Source organism: Scomber scombrus, chromosome 2, assembly GCF_963691925.1.
Source record: "Scomber scombrus chromosome 2, fScoSco1.1, whole genome shotgun sequence".
Lineage (NCBI taxonomy): Eukaryota > Metazoa > Chordata > Actinopteri > Scombriformes > Scombridae > Scomber > Scomber scombrus.
Genome location: NC_084971.1, coordinates 3,301,324 through 3,322,220, shown reverse-complemented (window position 1 = coordinate 3,322,220; position 20,897 = coordinate 3,301,324). Strand labels below are relative to the sequence as shown.

The window sequence follows — 20,897 nt, the reverse complement described above, 5'->3', positions numbered from 1 at the left end:
TACGGCTCATGGATCCATGTTCATTGGTCCTTAATGATCGTTATGCGATTTCCAGTTTATCCACCAGGTGGCAACATGTGACCACCTTCCATTATAACTAACTGCATGGCTTTGGCTTCACCTCAGTATACGAAGCTGCTTGTCACTACCATAGTAAGGGGGAAATAAGTTTAATTTTATTACAATGTAAGTAATTCGACGGTTATGAAGGCAGCTTTTACCATGCAAAAAATAGCCTATTCGACTAAAATTGAACGAGAAGTATATAAAGGAAGAAGTGGGTGTTTGGATCAACAGGGGGCCCCAGCATAATAGATGCTTGACAGACACTCTCTCTATTGGTTGTGAACCCTCGGTCACCATGAGGGGCTTCTGGGAGTGGTGAGGGACAGGAGCGGGGAGGGGGGCTGCTTTGCCTCCCTCCCAATCCCCACCAGCTTCATACAAAGTTTGACCACAGCGAGGTAAAGATGGACCCTAAAGGATAGCACTCGGATAAACATGGAGGAGTTCATTTCATCGCAACATGAACATCCTATCATCCTATTTATAACCCATTAGAGGGTCTTGTTTTCTGTTTGTGGTTTGAATTTTATTTCATTAGACAAAGGAGGAGGATTCTGCTTTGTGCGACCACCTGGGGTTGAAGGGAGAGACAAGAAAGAGCCATGGTGGTGCAGAGAGAACGAAAAGCTAGATCCACTTCATGTAGAAGTCTGTGACGGTCCTGGATTTTGTTTCCAACAGTCCTGGACTAGGGGAGTGGATCCAGAAGATCATATCAACAGGTGAAGATTTAATTTATGTCTCATTTTCTCTGTGCAAGGCGTGAAAACAACACAATATGATAAAGTGAATAAACACACTTGTGCATGTTGAAAGTCGGTATTTAAACAGTAGCATCCCAAATAGCAAAATATGTTAATTCAACGTTGAATTATGGTGAGTAAGGTTGACTTTTGGTTGATTTTTGGTCAAGATCAAAAAATCTACCAAAAATCAGTGGTGGATCAACCTTTGTTTTACTGTTGGAAAAATGCCATTAATCAACATTGAATTAAGGTGGAATTTTATGGTTGAAACGCCAACATGAAATCAATGTTGATTCAATGTGCTGGTTTTAAAGTAAATAAGTGGGTGGGATCATTTTACAGGGATATCATTTGAAACTATGAGGATGCTGCAGTAAATCTTAGAATAAGCAACATTGTAATTACACCCATTTAAAGTTGAAGACATGAAACTCCGGGGCCACTAAATCTTACTATACTACTCATAAAGTTGTTGTCTTGAGGGGCCAACGACAAATAAGATACACTTGCCTGTAGTATAAACCACCAGTGTTTAATGTGAAGTGATCCACACCAGTTACTACTGAGGTTGCGCTGTTGGAAGCCACTTTCTCAACATTTCAGTATGCTACGCCCCAAACTACTGGAGAAAAACACACACTAGCTGTTGCTATCTTCTACACCCTCCTCCATACGCTGGGTTTGCTTGGTGTATATGAGGATATATGTAGCTGAAGCTCAGTTGGGTGTTTTCGCCTCACCGAGGAGATTCCTTTCACCGAGGCAAGGACTTCCATAAACACGCACAGACAGAGGCCGTCGACTTGTCGGAGAAGCTATCTGTGTGTCTGGACTCTGGAGGGATGACGAGCAGCAAATAGAAAGCACAACATTTAGGCCCCTTCCGTTGTGTGTGTACTTGTGCGGCTGTTTTTAAAGCTCGTATTACGGTGTTATAAGAACGACTACCGAGCCAGGACCGTGATTTTCTTCCCCGGTCGGCTATGCGAGGGACTCGGATGTTCGTAGGAGAATGTGTCGCCTTCTCCCGGCGTTAGCTCAGCCGCGGCTTCATGTAAGCAACCTGGCTTTATTGTGCTAGCTTAATGGGGTGCAAGTCATTTATTACGAGGGAGACAAGACACTCATACACCCAGAGAAAGCTAGAATGAGATGGATAAGGAAATAAGAAGAGTGTTGTGTTAAAATGCCACCTTGGTTGGCCTCTTGTTTCCAACAGATAGGCTTTATTTTGGCAAACAGACCCCCCCCCCCCCCCCCCCCCCCTCCACTCACCTCCGAGGGGCTTTGCGGTACTTCTAGCTAACTAAATGAGTGTTTTCTTGGTATTTCATCATTCATTTTCCTCTCCAGGGCCAACAGTAACAACATGCTCCTGGCCTCCGCCGTGGTGGTTTGGGAATGGCTCAACGAACACGGCCGGTGGCGGCCCTACAGCCCCGCCGTCTCCCACCAGATAGAGGCGGCCATTCGGAACGGCGACCCCCGCGGAGGGAGCGTGGTTCTCGGCCAGGTGGACAACCGCCTCTCGCCGTACATCATAGACCTCCAATCTATGCACCAGTTCAGACAGGACACGGGTAAGAAGAGGACAGGGAGAGAGTGCTGGAGGTGGCTTTGTAATGAGGGTTAAGGGGGAATGATTTAACTGGCTTTAAATGTATTATGGCAGCTTAAGGTGGACATTGCTTTACAGCATCTTTGGCTGCCAATCACGTTTCAGATTTTTTTATGACCTAATTGTCTTAAATGATTGTTGACCCAAAATCACACCACTGTGGATCTATGCTGTGTGGTTCTGTAATCTCTTCTGTCTATGCCCCATCGTATAAGCAATGCTGAATATTATCCGAGAATCAGTATCTACCATGTGATCCTGCTATTGTCTAACACAAGTCCAGATGGTGGCACAAGATTTATTTGGCTCTCTGGCAATATGGTTGAAAACATCTAATAAAAAAAGGCACCAACTCTGTGTTTTCATAGCATTGAGCGAGGGTGTTTTTTAAATATATAGACATATATATATATATATATATATATATATATAGCTGAACTGAAGTTTTATCAATCTCACAAGCTCATAGATGATGCCCTGAGGTCCATCTGGGGACAACTGTGGTGAATGAAACAGTTTTCTAAGCCGATCCAATGACTTGTGACAGTGGTGCTGTCAGGTAAAGCAGTGGTAGTGATTAGAAGAGTGTGTTTTTAACAAGAGAATCAGTAAAGAGGGAGGTTAGGATGGATTGATTTGTTAAAGACATTATCCATAATTGTTTGAACAGTTCAAATTGAGTTGGTGAAAACCTGAAAAGCTGTTAAGTAATAATACATTGTTGTACTAGTTGTCATAATTGTAATAGTGACCAATTGTCCTGTAGTGCAAACAAACCCATAACCTCACCAGAAGACATGAATGACTTGTTTCAGTTTCAGTCTATGTCAGTTTGTAAGTGATAATGTTTCAGTTTATGGATCTGATTTACCGTAATTGTTAGTAAACATGCTACTTTTTGACTAAGGACTGTTAGGATAAATAGGATGGAAACCTAACATGTTCTAGAAGATGTTCCCCTGTTGTGTCAAACATTGGAAAACAGCATCTGATGCATTTAGGTTGACACAGAGTAAGATGAGTAAAACAGCATCCTAATATTCTGTGCTATTGTGGTTTTCGCTCATATCCACAGACACTGCTTTTAAAATTTAAATATACCTCTGATGCAGTCAAAATGTTACCATGCGGTCACAGAGTGTGTTAATCTATTGATGTGCACCATTAACTCTTGTACTGATTCAGCCCCTTTTTTCAAAGTTCAGAGTAATGTGGAAATTCTGTCAGTGAGAGCAAGAGAAAGGGAGAAAGTGTGTGTGTGTGTGTGTGTGTGTGTGTGTGTGTGTGTGTGTGTGTGTGTGTGTGTGTGTGTGTGTGTTGGTTTGTGATCCAACAGCATGATGGTTTGGAGCAGCTGTAAATGACCATCGCACCACTGAGTAAGCTGCATTCTATAGCCCTTACCCACACACACGCATGCGCACGCACACACACACACACACACACGCACAGGCCCTCAGCAGCTGCACACTCCTGACATGAAGAGGAGAAACAGAGAGACCTTGATTCCGTGGAAAGAATGGGAATATTTCAAGACCTAATGAGCAGAAAGTTCACTTTAGTTGTCCTCCCTCTCCTCTCCTCTCTCTCTCTCTCTCTCTCTCTCTCTCTCTCGCCCTGAGGTCTTTCACCCTCTCCCCCTTCCTCTCTCTCTCTCTCTCTCTCTCTCTCTCTCTCTCTCTCTCTCTCTCTGTCTCTCTCTCCCTGAGGTCTTTCACCCTCTCCCCCCTTCCTCTTTCTCTCTCTCTCCCTCTCTCTCGTACGAGTGTTTAGTTTCGTCAATAGGCAAAAGTCCCAAGGGCCTTTCGGTTTTGGCGTCAACATGGGAGAGATAGAAAGATATGTGTGTGTGTGTGTGTGTGTGTGTGCAGTTGTGGGGGGGGGTGTAGAAGAAGTGGGAGTGGGTTTTTTTGGAAAAGGAGTGAGATAATTGGGGGAGTCTGTATTCTCCTCTCTCTCGCTCTCTCTGTCTTTCGCTCCTCCACCATTGTTTGATTTGGTCGAACAGATGTGAGTTACTCCATTGTGGCCGCCCCACACACACACACACACACACACACACACACACACACACACACACACACACACACACACACACACACACACACCAGACGTACACTCATAGTGAAAGTCTGAGGTTTTTGAGAAGCAGAACAGACCTCAGAGGTAGAGGAGAGGGAGTGTTGAGGTTTTGAAGGGTCACTGGTTGTTGCAAGTTCAGTAAGATGAAGGAGAATAATATGTTTAATATGAAAAATGATATGAAAAATAATGAAATTCTTATCTTATGCTGCTCATCTTGTCAGATTGTATCTACAGGCTGTAAACATTAATAATCAGGCGATGCCTAAAAGCAAATATTTATGTCTTCTCGGCCAAAGATCTCAACTTAATCTTTGAGTTTTAGTGAATTATTAATAATTTTAGTCACTATATGTTGTCCAAAATATGTCTGATAGGAAAGAGGAAATGATACAGGTACAAGAAGTGGATTTAATATCGGAATTGACAGTTTATTTTCCAAAAAGTAGTAGCAACATAACACCAGGCTGATTTCTGCCACTGTGGGAATGAACAGGCTGGACGTGACCACGCTGCACTCAGAGCCTGCAAGATGACGCATTGGAGTCTTATGAGAATGACACCTGACACGCTAAAAAAATATCGGCACATTTCAGACAACATATTCGCAGATACCGCTATATCTGTGATAATATCGGCTGACCGATATATCAGTCGAGCTCTACCTAAATTATAAGAAAAACCCTCATAATAAGCCTAAAGTAATATCATTGTCTTGTTAAACATTGCAAGTTGCAGGTTTTCTTTACAAATGTTGAACTGATTGAACTCAAAGTGAACCAACAGGTGCAACTCATCACTACCGTTGGATAAAGGCCTCTATTCTAATTACACAACATCACAAAGTTGCTTATGATGGAAAAATCCCATTTAATTGGCTCTGAGGTTGGAAGGGAGTTAGGCTAACACTAATAGAAATGTGTCGATCAGGAAATGTCACACCCTCTTCAAAATGACTCGATTCAAGTGATTCTTAAAATGATGTTGGTAAAAGTGGGAAGACTGTGTGTGACTTCTACACTCTGACTTGTCATCTTGTTTGAGGGCATCTCTTTTTTTTTTCTTTTTTTTTTATTCCTGCTCCTGCTGTTCCAAATATCATAGAGTTCCTCTGTGTTCCAGCTGGTCCTGCTGAAGGAGACACATTCCCAGACCCCCACAATGCCCCGGAGCATTAGGGTCATGGTAGGAGGGTGTGTGTGTGTGTGTGTGTGTGTGTGTGTGTGTGTGTGTGTGTGTGTGTGGAGATGGGGGGTGGGCTCCCTAGAGATGAAGAGGAGGGGTTACATTGTGTGACATGGGAGGGAGAGAGAAGGAGGGGGGGGGGGGGGGGGGGGGGACGACATTTAACAGCGACTTTGTTTACATGTACACAACAACCAACTGTAGAAGCTGAGATTGCACAATGTGACACGCAGCTTCCTCTGCTGTTTTTGTTTAACCATGTGGACTGGAGAGGACTGGCTGGTAGAGAGAGAGAGTTTACTGTGTAGATGTGTGGAGATTTCGATTACAAAAAAGACATTTACTACATATTGGACGACTACAAAAAGCCGACGACAACCTAATCATGTCAACTTACTGACTGTAGTAATGGACTGATGTTCCTAGACCTGTCACATAATTATCAACTTATCGTACAATGACGTAATTATCAACATCATCATGTCTCTATATGGACTTATCATATGATACATGGACATGACGTTGATCATTTTTTTTACTTCAATATTGCCACACTTTAAAAAAAACAAAACAGTAGTAGTAGATAAGTAGTAGCAGTAAATCATGTGAGAGCTCGTGAAGGACTGTTAAGCGACAGAGAGTATGTGATGTAGGCCAGTCCCCAAAAAAACATTTAGAGCTTTAATAACAAGCAAAAGAAACGTAAAATCTTAAAAACCTAGAAAATAAAAGCACAAATAAGTTTCTCAGTGTCTTTGTGGGATAGGAATGGCTGTAGTTTTTTTCCCCTTCTTTAAATGAGAATTCATATTCAACTCTGAATAAAGGATAATGCCTACAGACAAAAATTTAGACTGTTTATTTACAAGAATCACAATACAAGAAAACAGAAAGAAGCAGGAAAGATAAAACTGGCTTTTGAACTGTTGCAGTTTGACGACCCGGGTTTTAAATGTAGGGAATTATGATATTATTCACCATTTCCTGATATTTTGTAGACTAAAAGACTCATTTTCGGTGTGTATTCTCTGTCTTTGGTCTCCTCTCCTTTTGTCTCAAAGCCTTCTCTTTATATCATACTTCCTCCGGTCCACCTGATCTTCCTCTGGCTATCTCTTTCTCCGCTTTTCTCTCTCTCTCTCTCTCTCTCTCTCTCTCTCTCTCTCTCTCTCTCTTTTACACTCTCTCTGAAGCTGAAAATTGACTCCGAAGCCAAAACTCAGGGGACGGGGACTCTTTTTCAAGGTGGAGACAAAGTAGAGACAAAGATGGAGGGAGTAAAGGCGGCACGACAAAGTTCGACAGGGAGAGGGGTGGAGAGAGGGAAAAAAAGTGCAGAAAGTTAAACGGCAAGGACGAATGTGACTGCAGGGAGGTTTAATAAGAAAAGATGGATCATTTTGGCTCAGAATAGCAAACATTTAGAAGACTTTAAGATGTTTGCATCAGTCTGAGAGAAAGCAGTAACCTGTTTTCCATCCAGATGTCAGGGTCAAGCTAAAATCTGAATTATTCTAATCATCTTTAAACATCACTTCTTCCACAAATGTAGTCTATCTTTACATCGGCGCGTCGGACACAGCTTCCTCTGTCTGTTTTCTGTGCGGTCACGTCATAAATCACACAAGAAAGGAGTGAAAAGGAAAAGGCAGAGGATGGAAGATGAAAGAGGTGGAGAGGTCAGAGCCGAGCTTTTTTTCTCCGAGTTGTTGTTGTGAAACTCTGCGTGTCGGGTTACTGTTACTGCGAGGCCTCTGGAGGGACATTATTCACTGCTACACACACACACACACACACACACACACACAGACAAGCAGCGGACCTATATGCAAGCACGTGAAGATCCAATAAATATTGATGTCACTGGTGATTCACTTATCATGAATCACACTGCAGTTAAAGGGAAAAACAGATTGTCTTAGCTGGAGTTTCCTCACGCAAACCAAATCTGTAACTAACACCCATAGCAAGAGCTGTAACCTTCCAACCTAAACTACACCTCTAACAGCTTTTCAGAGCAGATCCATAGCTGTGAAGCACTGACCGGGCATAACACACACACACACATACACACACGTACGGTTTCTGTGGCTGATGACTTTCATGTGATGGGGTTTAGAGGGGCTCACAGGGAGAGATGAAATGCAACAAAAATAAATTGAAACAGAAAAGCAGCAGCAGCGCCAGAGAATGTGTGTGTGTGTGTTTGATTGTTTGTAATAATTTGCATATTTGAAGGGATTTTTTTTTACTTAGATGTTCAGTTTACACAGTGAAAAACAACATTTGAAAAGTGACCCAGATGACATCATCAGGGTTATCTCAGCTTGGGTGTGGGACTAAAATGTTTTAAAGGAGACCTATTATGAACTAAATCTTTGCATTTTACAGTTAAAAAAAACTCCTTATTTATCTTCTACTGGTCCTTTATGCAGCCCCTCAGTTCAGCCTCTGTCTGAAACAGGCCGTTTTAGCTCCTGTCTCTTTAAGGCCCGCTCTGCTCTGATTGGCTAGCTCTCAGAAGCAGCGTAGGTTATGTCTACAAATCTCAAAACAATCTGTAGTAGGATTTCACTACTTTGTCGCTCTTCACTCAAAAATATCAACCTCTCATAAACATTCATACATGTTTGAGATAAAATCCAATCAGAAAAGTTGAACAACGCAAACAACACACAAAAAAACCTTAGCAATCATGTTAGCAACCGAGGCTACAGAGCAGACAAAGACGAAGCGTTCAGGACAGGTTGAGGTTCTGGCTTTTAATTTGAAGGGAGCATTTCTACATACGTAACAAACTCTGGTCATGTATAGCATGAATATCTGACATTGTAACAATAAATAAATAACAGAAAATCACATAAATGTCAGCTTGAACACAAAACCTGTTTTACAACTTCCAGGTGTGGTCTTTAACCCTTTACATACTGTTCATATTCTGACTCATAATTAGTCTCTACTCTATATATTTGATATTTGATTAATCCTTCTGTTTGATTAAAAGACATTCACAATCACTATTTTGTGTTCCAGGAGAACATTTTATAGAATATGATGTTTGAATGCTGATTTTTAAATGTTTTTAATAAACACAGGTCAAACTTGTACATTTGCATATATAAAAAAGTGTATCAGCTGCACAAAAATTAAAAAAAAGTATATAAAAATGTTGTATACCGTGGGTCATATTAGGTAGAGTCCAATTAAAAGAAATGTGTATATGGTCCGACCAATATATCGGTGAACTGATATTATCAGCCGATATTGGCCGTATCACAGATGTATCAGTGTCAGTGTTTATGCTGTCCGATATGTGCCGATATTTTTTTTCCCAGTAAAGTTTACTATTTCAGTGCACTGATGTCATTTTATGAAAATCAACTTTATTCATAAATTGTTAAATATCACGGCCTCCAGTACATATTTTTGTTATAAGTGTATGGTAACCACATCTGGAAAAAAAGTGTGTTTATGTATGTATTAGATTATCGGCCGATATATTTTCCTCCCTAATATCGATATCGGCATCGCCCCCAAAAATCCACTATCGGTCGTGCTCTACTCAAATGTAAAAATGGGGTGAAATTTGACCCTGAACAGTATGTAAGGGTTAAGGAGGCAGGGAAGATCTAATCAAATACACTATTTGTTTGCATTACTAGTTGCATTATGGGTAATGTAGGATTCAGTGTTTTTGTAGTTTGACCCATACTAGAAGCTAAAATATATCTCAGCCTGTGTTGTTTTGATTTGGACAACACTGTTCTGAAATACCCAACTTTATTTTGAAGTGGAGTAATAGCTGGAGTTCCCCTTTACCTCTTTAACATTTGTTTTCCATTTACTACATGATGGATGTAGGAGGATGATGTACCTACTCTGATTTGTCATCTGTTTCTCCAACCGCAGATATGCCTGTCAAAGTACTCAACAGTATTTGGGTGAAAATTTAGATTTTTTCTTTTTTTTTCTTTTTCTTCAAAAATGTTCAGAAGTCATCCTGACAGTCAGATCGAAACGAAGCCGTAAACAAGCTGACAAAAAAAAAATCCAGATTTGAGGGTTTCTGTTTACGGAGAGGAGAAAAAAAAACAACAGGAACAGACATGTTTAAATATATCGATGTAGTGTTAGTAAAAAAAAAAAAAAAAGACAAAGTGAAAAGAAGAGAAGAGAACGTGGCAGTGAATGAACAGATGGCATCAGGCAGGAGGGAGAAAAACTGAGATAAACAAATAAAAAAGAAGGAGACAAACAAGAAGAAGTGTGTGTGCGTGTGCGTGCGTGTGTGTGTGTGTGTGTGCATGTGTGTGAAAGACGCTGATAACAGGAAATAAGCGCTGAAAGGTTTTGTCTGTGATTCGAGGTCAGCCTGACCTCGAATCACAGACAACATCATTTCTGATCTCTTCCTTTATCTTTCTCTCTCTCTCGTTCTCTCTCTCTCTCCCTCTGTTCTCTAAACTCTTATCACACATTTCCACTTCTTCTTTTAACTCCTGCTCCCACTCATTTTCTCTTCACATTTTGAGAAAAACAATTCCACCGCCACTCGATTCAGCTTTTCTGTCCTCCGTTTCACTCTTTTAATCTCAGTATCAGTTCTCCCTTTTTAGAATCATTCACTTGAATTGACTCGTAAGTAACCGCAGATTTGTCTCCGTGACCTTTTCACGGGTGCCAGTTTCAGCTCAGATTTAGTATCTTGACAGAGATACTAGATTTATCATTTCTTCAACCATCCACCATTACCTCATCCTTCTGCTACGGCAGCGCACGGAGGAGCCGTAGCCGCGGCATCTAGGAATATTTCAGAGAAGCGTTTCAAGTTATCGTTCAGGAAAATCGCAGTAATTTTAGCTCGGCTCGCCTCGGGCCCGGTTCAGGTTAGGACACAAATCCTGGGGTTGTGGGTTCAAACTGGGACGAGTCTCAGGAGCAAAGAAACGTGACTGTGAGACGGCGAGGAGAATCTGGTCACTCCTCCGGTGCATCCAAAATCACAAAGGCATTAGGTCATAGCAAGTTCTGCTTTGCATGTGTGGATGATTGAAGAGAGTCAGATGGACAGGGAAGGCTCTAGATAATTGTGTGTGCGTGTGGAGTAGAAGCCTGTAAAGTGCCTCTACCTACACCGCTATAATTCATAACTGAAATTTGACACTTCGCAGAATCAAATATCACAATATTTTTGACCAAATACCTCGATATTGATATTTTGACAATATTGACAAGCAGTGCTTAATAAGGAATATTTGAAGTTTTGTGATTAATAATCATCAGTAATGTGGATATAATGACTAAGTGGATAAAGGCAGATAATAGAACTGTCTGTTCTAGTCTGTTAAGCTCAGAACATTTTTACTGTAATGAAGCCTTTAAAAGCAGGAAAAGACACTTATTCCATATCACCATATTACAATGTTCAAAATCAAAGACAATATCTATAAAATATCACAATATCGATATAATATTGATTTTATTGCCCAGCCCTACCTGAATTAAGAAACATCATCAAATACATAAAATGCAGCCAATATATCTTAAAAAATATCGGCACATATCGGACATCATGAGCACCGATACCGATAAATCTGTGATTGGCCAATATCGGCTGATAATAACGGTTGTCCGATATGTCGGTAAGGATCTGATTTAAAGCTTACAAAGCTCCCTTCACTTTTTTTTTTAATTTTTAGATACAGTACTTGAAAAAAGATCTAGTGGAAGAGGTTCATGTCTACCTACATAAGACTAGTTTATGCTTAACAACATGTCATCATTTAAAATGCCACCATAGTGGTCAAACACCTGTGTGAATGTGGTTCATTCTGCGCAAGTATTGTGTCTTCATTAGAAGTGAACAAAGAGGAAGACAAAGTGCTGTCTCATCCTTAATGCTCAGTGTTCCCACTGAGTCACTGATGTTCACAGTTAGAAGAGACGTGAGAGATCTTTCTATCTGTGTGTGTCCCGACCCTAACATGTGCTCGCCTGCTGGTCAGTCTACAGCCTTGTGTGTGTGTGTGTGTGTGGGTATGTATATGTATAAATGTGTGTGTGTGTGTGTTTGTGTGTGTGTGTGTGTGTGTGTGTGTGTGTGTGTGTGTGTGTGTGTGTGTGTGTGTGTGTGTGTGTGTGCACAGGGAGGGGTCAGTCAGGAGTAGTGAGAACAATAAAGACCAGATGGCTGCTCTCTTTCTCCACCTGCCTCAGTCCTCTTTGTCCTCTCTCTCTCTCTCTCTCTCTCTCTCTCTCTCTCTCTCTCTCTCTCTCTCTCTCACACACACACATCACTCTCCATCCTTCATGATCCTCAGGACATACTATGATTAAATATGTTATTCAACCAGCTAAGACGGCAGCAACATCATTAAACTGATTAAACTGTACTATCTCAACATTTAATATTGTTGACGAAAGGAGACTAAAATTGAGTTTAAAAAATAAAATCCTCACTAAAATCTATTTCATTTCGTATATCTGACTATAAATATCCTGTTTATTGGATGGCAGTATTCTTCTCTCTTTCACATAACAGATAAGAATGCGTCGTTTACCTGAGACTGTTTCACGTGTTCGCTGAGTGTAACCGTGCGTCACCTGTTCTCGCTCTGTTGAATCTGCTATGTGGGAAAATGGGGGTTGTTGATCTTTTTTGTGGGGGTTGTATGTTCAGGGACCTGTGGAACACTGCTGTGTAAAACAAAGTGTGTTGATGAACTTTCTGTTTGGGCTAACACAAGGAGGAATAAAGTGAAGGATTGTGGGGCAGCTGAGCCGGTGTTACTGTTGAAGGGGAGCTGTAATATGCTTATTACAGTGTGGTGGAGGATGGGAAGGGGTTTTAAGAAGGTCTGGTGTATAGAGGGGGGCTGTTTGGACTGTGGGGGAGGAGGGTTTTTTTATGGTTTATGTATCTGAATGCTATTACTTGATATCATGTTTTTGTTGAAAATTGATTAAGTCGGTCCTCCTATATAAGGAATGCTGCGGTGTGCGTGTATGAGGTGTGTTTTTGGTCTGTTTTACTTTTTCCCCCTTTACTTTACCACCCTCACACAGGAGGCTGGTGTGTGTGTGTGTGTGTGTGTATGTGTGTGTGTGTGTGTGTCAATGTAACATGTATTTGGGAAGTTTTCATTGACTAAAACTACACTAAAATAGTTTGGTATATAAAAACTTGAAAAACGAGAGATTAAAGTGCCCAGACTTTCAGGTCCAGTTTCTCAGACAGAGATTAAGACTAGTCCTAGACTAAAGATAAGATTCTGTGGAAATATCCATTGAGAAACAACTCCAGTCTTGGACTAGACTTAATCCCTGTCCAGGAAATCGACCCTTAGAAAACTAAAACTTGAGTAAGAAAAACAGGTTGAGGTTGACTCACTTGGATAAAAGATAACAAGGACATTTGACACACCAGACAGATGATAAATGACTTCCAATGAAGTCCTTCACACTGTATTAAAACCGTGCTGTCTCACATGCACACTAACACACACACACACACACACACACAGTCTGACTCTTACATGTACAAATCCAGCAGACACACCCAGACACGCTGCACTTGATTCCAACTGTGACTGACATGTGAAAGAAGCAGCGGGCCACGTGCTGATCCGTCTCTTGACACAAGAGAAAATGTAGAAGGGGTGTGGTGCTCAGAGAGAGTGAAGCACGACTCAGCCTTTTTCTCCCTCACTGTTTTTTTCCCCTGTGTCACACAACACAGCAAGCGCACACTCCTACAGCTACAACCGTCACAGCTAGCAACGCCTCCTTTATCTGATAAGAGCTGGTTCATTTGTAGACACGGGACATGCCTTAGCATACCTATATTACCCACATGAACACAGTTACACACACACACACATCCACACCTTGTGCTCTGCACTCACTGCACTGAGGACAGTAAAGTAAAGTAAATAACTGGGGCTAATGGAAGATAGCTTAGGTATGCTTACTGCTGGCTAGCTACATTAGTGAACATGTCGGGTGCCCTCACTAGCCAGCTTGTCCCAATTTACTTATTTTTCCACAAGTTACCATATATTTTTGTAATATTCTTGTTTTGTGAAAGAAATCTGAAATGATGACTAAATAACAGGCTAACTGTTAGGCTTGCTTCTAGCTAGCTACATTAGCGAACATGTTGTGTGTCTTGTTTTGTGTACGAAATATAAAATTATGACTAATTAACAGGCTAACGGTGGGACCGGAACTCTAAGCTATGCTTGCTTCCAGTTAGCGACATTAGCCAACATGTCAGGTGTTCTCACAAGCCTTCCTTTGTCCCAATTGACCTATTTTATATGACTCTATACTTTTGTAATGTTCTTGTTTTGCTAGAGAAATCTGAAATTATGACTAAATGATAGGCTAACTGTGGGACCAGGACTAGGTTTGCTTCTAGCTAGCTACATTAGCTAGCATGTTAGATATCCTCACAAGCCTGCTCCTCTCCCAAATTATATTTCCTCAGGTTACCAGACGTGTTTGTAATATATTGTTTTATGAAAGAAATATGAAATTATGGTTAAATAACTAACTGTGGAATCTACATGTCTCTAACCGGAGCTCATAATTTAGCTTAATAAGCTAACAAGCTTGCAAATTAGCTTAAGGGTAGCTTTTTATCTTATATGTGCTAAAATGAAAAAGCACTAGCTAGGTATAATCACATCTTAAATACATTTTCTTAACAGCTTCAAATTGTGACTTTAATTCACATAGAATTAGATGAATCATGCTTTTCAAACTGAAAGCTGTTACTTGTTTGTTTGCTAACTGCAAAATTAACCAACAAGTCTTGATAATAAACACACACACACACACACAAACACACACACACACACACACACACACACATCTGAGGCAGAGTATGAAGGCATCAAAAGCTGACCCCAGGTATTGACGCTGTGTTCAGAGACAAAGGCAGGTTGTCCTCATTGTGGTAAGACCTTGAACTGACTGAGGGAGTCCAGCACAGAGCACTGATAAAACTGCTACACACATAATACACATAATACACAGATGCTGTTTGACACAACTCCCTTTCCCACAATGACTCTTCCTGTATTCAAACATGCACAAAGAGAATATCCCCGCAGGGATCAATAAAGCTGCAGATTATTTCCTTTTATTATTAGCACAGTGGAGAGGTTATGAAAGAGCAGCCCATGTGGTTTTGTCCTCGTGGAGTGGACATCTTTATTATACCTCTCCACAGATTAAAATCAATATGTATTTACATCTGAATATCACATCAGCTTCCGATTGATAATAACTTATTAACAAAAATGGTTTAGCAGAGTTTATGTACCAGCAGACACACTGTGCATGAAATCTACTTAGTAATGCAATCAGGGAATTTTTGAACAATCATCCCCTCTACTAAAACCTTCAAACTATTCTTAGTAGGGCTGTAGCTATCGATTCTTTTTTAAATCAATTATTCTATCGATTATTTCATCGATTAATTGAGTAATCTAATAAATGATTTTGCCTTATTAAATAACTGTCTCTGAAAATGAACATTCATTAGGGGCTTTATACCTGGACATTCCTTTTTAAAATCAAAACTAAACCTATTTATTGCATTTACTGCATTTAACTTCAGTGCCTTCTGAAACAAATATATGAATTTACTTACTTTTAGTGTGACTGATTTAAATTTTTGCATCATTAGGCTACCATACAAATTAAGTGCACTAAATTCCCCCGCTCCTCCTACCTCAGGCTTTCAGTGTAGAGGCCTGAGGTCAGCCTACTGCTCCTCTCTCCCCACCTCTTACTTCTGCAGGTAGAAGCTGTTAGTTCACTAACTAGAACAATAGGTTGATGATCCACACGGTGACGTTATAATGCAAATAAGCGATAAAACACTGATCGTTTTTGGTGTGTGTATGTGTGCGCCCATGCGCCCCTTGTCGCCCCCGACTAGATGCCACACACACTTTGTAGTTTTCACTCTCTAGTAAACTGCTCCGCGACATAGCGAGTGACGCGATGTGCGTCAGTAATAACCATCCGTGTAAAACACAAGCAGAGCAGGTCAAATAAACGAGTGAAATTAATTAAACGAACAATCGATTCAAGAAAAATTGCCTCGATAATTTTTGTAATCAAATTATTCGAATAATTTGAGTCATCGTTTCAGCCCTAATTCTTAGTGTGTGTACATGTGATAAAAGTGGAATTTATTCATTTTGAAACAAGTTTTTATGTCAATGTGAAAAGATAAGACACAATCGGGACGCTGTTTCAAACCTTGAAGAAGTAAAACGATCACGTCACGTTACCTCGCTGATTTTCGACTAATTGTCCCATCATGTGGAGCTTCATCAGTCCCAGCAGCTACCTCGGCCTCAGCCTGCTGTTCATCTGTCAGTGATAGAAACAAGACAGAGATGACATTTCACATGGTAATCAGAGGGTCAGACGCTCCTGCCAAGCTGGATTCATTCAAGATGATTAAACACAGAGTGAAGGGTCTTTTTGTCTTGTCTTACACATCCTCCATCCCTCAAAGAGATCTCCTGGCATGTGAGGAACTTTTTAGGAGTTTTTAGATATTTCTGTAAAACTATAGACATAACAAATACTACGGGTAGGGTGGGGGGGGGGGGGGGGTCATATCTCACTCTCTCTCCATCCAGTCCAAACAAATACAGCCCTGTGTATTGAACCCCTCTCTTTTGATGTCTGTGTGCCCATATCACTCTGCCAATATCACCCCCTTTTTGCTGCTTTCTTTCTCTCTCTCACACACACACACACACACACACTTTCCCCTCCTTGTCCTGGCATTGCCTGAATAGCTCGTTACCCCTAGAGACAAAGGTAGTTTCTGGTTGGTCGGTTTAGGGACCCTCATTCCAACCCTCCATCCAACTAAGAAACAGAGAGATATTGTTCTGATATATTCAGTTGTGTTTTTTTTGTTGTTGTAGTTTTTTTTTAGCAGCGCTTTATTCAGTGAAATAATGAATTGAAACTGAAAACACAGTTATGAGAATATCGGTTTGACTTAAATGGCAAAGTAGGTTAAGTGCCACCTGTAGGTCACAACATCACACAGCTGCCAACCATTATTTTAATATTTTTTAATAGTAATGTTTATCTTCTTATGCAAGTCTTGCATCTAGTTATTGGCTTTGTGTCTTTAATTCAGTGCTGATGCGCTTCATGTCTTTTATTGTTTTTTTTTGTCTTTCAGGAACCATCCGTCCGGTGCGGAGGACCTTCTATGACCCAACCTCGGCTCCTGGGCAGGGTTGGCAGTGGGAGTGGGAGAACGACGCCGGCTCGTGGACGCCCTACGACATGGAGGTGGCCATCGCCATCGAGAGCGCCCACAGCCGCCAGCAGCCCTGCCTCGACCTCACACCGCTCGGCTTCTGCTACCTCATTGACTATCAGAACATGACACAGGTGTGTTGGAAAACTTGAATTCTTTTAGATTTATGTGTGAAAAATTCTCACATTAACTTTAACTCTTTTACCGAACAGGTGATATTTAGCTTTGAATCATGTAAAACAGGCGTCGGAGTTTTTCTAAATGTCCTCAGTGGTCAGAAGAGTGATGGGCTGCTCTCTTTGTCTTCCTGTAGGTGAACAAACAGAGCCAGAGGTGTCGAAGGATTCAGAGGCGTGCTGACATGGCGCACCCTCTAGTGTCCGGGCCTCTCCCTTTTCAGAAAGGAGGAGGAGGGCTAACAGGAGCCCTGCTGGGTGTCGGGGTATCAGGGGCCAGCATGGGAATCAGCAGCTCCGTTTACCCCAATGGGGGCCCAACAGCTACCGGACTGGGCCAGCCTTGCTCCTGCCAGCAATGCATGCTGGTCCTCAGCGTGAAAACAAACACAGGCGGAGCAGGGGTTGGGATTCAGACTCTAAGCAGGCGTTCGTTAACAATGCAGCGACCCAGGAACTCTGGGCCCCTCCCCTCCAAACCCCTGAGCCCATCGAAATCAGCCACCCTAGGACGGGGACAGCAGCAGAACTCCAACTCCAACTCCAACTACTACCAGACGCTGCCGCACGGCCTCGCCATCTCCAGAAACATCGCCTCCCCGAGGAGGAACGCCCAGCTGTTCGCCCAGTCGCTGGCCGCCCTCACCGCGGGCACCTCCACCCTGGGCATCTCCTTGTCTTCCAACAGGCCGCCTCCCCCTTCCCTGCCGCCCCCGCAGCCGCCGTCGTCATCCAACAACCCCAACCTGAACCCCCATCTCCCTCCGTCCCTCCCGGCCAAGCTCTCATCCTCATCCTCGACCTCAGCCAACGAATCGGTGCCGACCGCTACGTTAGTCACGCCCTCCAACAACGTGACCACGCCCCCGTCTCCCGTGCCGTCGCCGTCGACGCTGGTGATGAAGCCGCAGCGCACGCCGTCGTCCGCGACGACCATGTGCCACGCCCCGTTGCCGCAGAGATCGAGCTTAGCCGGGCTGAGCAGACCGGCGTTACAGAGGATCGCCATGGCCCAATCCAGAGCACTCATAGCCTCAGGGTGAGACACACACACACACACACAGACTTTTTCACACAGTTATTATTCGTTACATACCGTTACGCATCTCATATTATCATTACAGTATCCAAATTGTATCAGTTCCTGCATATTTTCCCACAGCATGAAGCAAACACTTATCTGTTCAGACACGCACTGACTTACACACAACAACACACTGACATTTACACATGTAGCCCACCTGCATGTACACACACGCAAAAAACTCTCTCGCAAACACACACGCCCGGACACGCAGCGCTAATAATGTAGACGCACTCACACACTCACACACATACCCGACACGCGACACTCTGGAGTCTCATCAGCAGGTGTCAGGCTCGTTGGTAGAGTGTGTGGTGAGAAATGTGACTCTCACTCTCAGTTTCTGTTAGTTGGTAGTTCTGATTGTATTTAGGGGTTTCCTGTTTAGTATCAATATGATTTAATTAGATTGGAATGAATTGTGTCGACCTTAAAATGTGAAACACGAATTTAATTTCATGATAAGTAACAAAGATACAAAGAATCTTCATGAAAAAAATGAAAGCAAGGCCAAAGTCGCTATGTAAAAATGTTAAACCGACCTTGTATCTGTATACTTAGATTCCTATGGAGGAATTGTCTTTGTGTGTGTGTGTGCGCGTGCGTGCGTGCGTGTGTGTGTGAGCGTGCTGTCGGTGTGTGTCAGAAGTCAGCAGAGCCTTCTGTGTTTGGAACATCTGTGAAGTGGCATGTGTGGAGCAGAGGAGGGGGAGGAGGAGGAGGAGGAGGAGGAGGAGGGAGGGACTGTGTGAAGGCCATGGGTCAGCAGCACCTCCCTCTCTAAAGCTGTTTGATACATACAGCAGTGTGTGAGCTGCTACTCTGCTTTCCACATAACACACACAACACATGATCAACACACAGACACTATTAATATATACTTTAAAATGTAGCGCACACACTGCAGGTGCATCTATAAAAACAACATGAATAAATACAACATGAACACCACATTCTGATCAATTGATTCATTGCTTTGAGTCTTACATGATCATTCCAGCTTTTAAAATATATTACATATTTTTTGCTGTCTTTTGTCCTCTATAGAAAACAAAATATTTGAAGCTTTAGGAAACAATGATTTCCATTTTTCACCTTTTTCTTACATTTTATACACCAGTCAATATTATAGACTAATCCATTAATCAAGACAATAATTGACAGATTGTGCTCAACGTTCCTTTGGTCTTGAGCTTCAGGTATACTTGAACATTAAGGGGTTAACTGGCCAGAAGTTCTTGTTGAGTAGCTTTAAACCCCCACCTATACGTGTTTCTGACATTGGATTAGAGGGGGGGGGGGGTTCTGTGTAAGCCTTTTCTGAAGCTTTCCATATTCACGCTCTCTTCTCATTGTGATTGGCCAGCTGTACGCAGGTCAGAAAGCAGCCATGGTTTAACTTTTAACTCTAGTTCTCTTTTCACATCACTGACACATATATTTCTGTAACTTTTCATGTGAACAACAATTGCATCACATCTCCCCTCTCTCCATAGCAACCGACTTTTCACTCCACCTTTGTATCAACAGAAGTAAATAGACACCAAGTAGTATCAAAACCATTCCTGTCAAATGATACCTGCCATCCATCCTTTTTGTACCCAGAGCTAAGAAAATATGACTATTTGTATGGACTCGCTCACAGCCAATAAACACAAACGTTGATTTAACGCGGCATGTGATTGGCCCACTGCCACAGCAGCTACAACCCATCTGTTGTGTTGAAGTCGTGGTGAAGATGTCATGATTCCACCTCAACGCTCTAAAGTGTGGCTACACTACACGCCTGTTACACCGGATGAAAGCAAGTACACTAAACGTAGAATGGGTATCAAATGAAGCACTCAGTTGGTGTTAGTATCACTTTAAGGGTACTTGGATTGGTACTGGTAGCGTCATTTTTTAAAACGATACCCAGACCTAGTAGAGATGAAGCAGGCTCATAGAAGAACAAATTGAATCAGATGTATCAGAAAATTATGAGAATGTTTCAGTTCAGTCAGCCCCAGTGTGAGATAGAGATAACTAACTAACTCACTCTCCTCTCTCCTCTCAGTCTAAACCCTCTCTGCCTCTTTCCCCTCTCCTTCCTCTCCCCATCACTTTCTTCTGTTTCTTATGAGTCTGTCCATCTACCTGTTCCCTGCCGCCTCCCTACGAGAAAACATCCAATATTAACAAGCTGACATGTTGCTGTTATCCCCTTTGTTCTTATTTCAGTAGATTTCTGTGTTAGTGGGTCAGTTTGTATTCAGTCAGGAGTTTGAATTATTTGCACTTGTTGTTTGCAGCTTCACAGTTCTTCACAGTACCACCATGCATTGACTCACACACACTGATGATTTCAATCAGAACCGGAAAGAAAAGCTACATTTCAAACTTTCCATGTTGTCGTGAAAGCTTCCCCAGGTGTGTGTGTGTGTGTGCGTGTGTTTGTGTGTAACATGCGAAAAAGCAACAGGAAGTGACGCCTTTTTTACTTTCAGTTGAGCACCCGAAAAAACAAAAAAATTGAATTTTTGCAGATAATCACTTTCCAACTGAAAGCGAGGTCAGATGGTTTTGAGATGTAGATTTTTTTTTTTTTGTAACACCACACACACACACACACACACACACACACACACACACACAC

At 42.0% G+C, this 20,897-nt stretch overlaps 1 protein-coding gene across 2 annotated transcripts in view; it reads left to right on the top strand.

Annotated features, from left to right (window-relative positions):
- The first annotated feature begins 739 nt into the window (after positions 1 to 739).
- LOC133997572 (E3 ubiquitin-protein ligase DTX4-like) overlaps positions 740 to 20,897 on the top strand; it is a 34,288-nt gene continuing 14,130 nt past the window's right edge. Inside the window, exons 1-4 of one of the 2 annotated variants that reach the window (XM_062437231.1) lie at positions 740 to 788; positions 2,166 to 2,392; positions 16,922 to 17,136; positions 17,316 to 18,217. In XM_062437231.1, the coding sequence (XP_062293215.1) occupies positions 2,182 to 2,392; positions 16,922 to 17,136; positions 17,316 to 18,217 (1,328 nt within the window). In that variant the 5' untranslated portion in view covers positions 740 to 788; positions 2,166 to 2,181. Of the gene's footprint in view, positions 789 to 1,508; positions 1,867 to 2,165; positions 2,393 to 16,921; positions 17,137 to 17,315; positions 18,218 to 20,897 lie in introns of those variants that run through there. The other variant, XM_062437222.1, reaches the window with a different exon arrangement.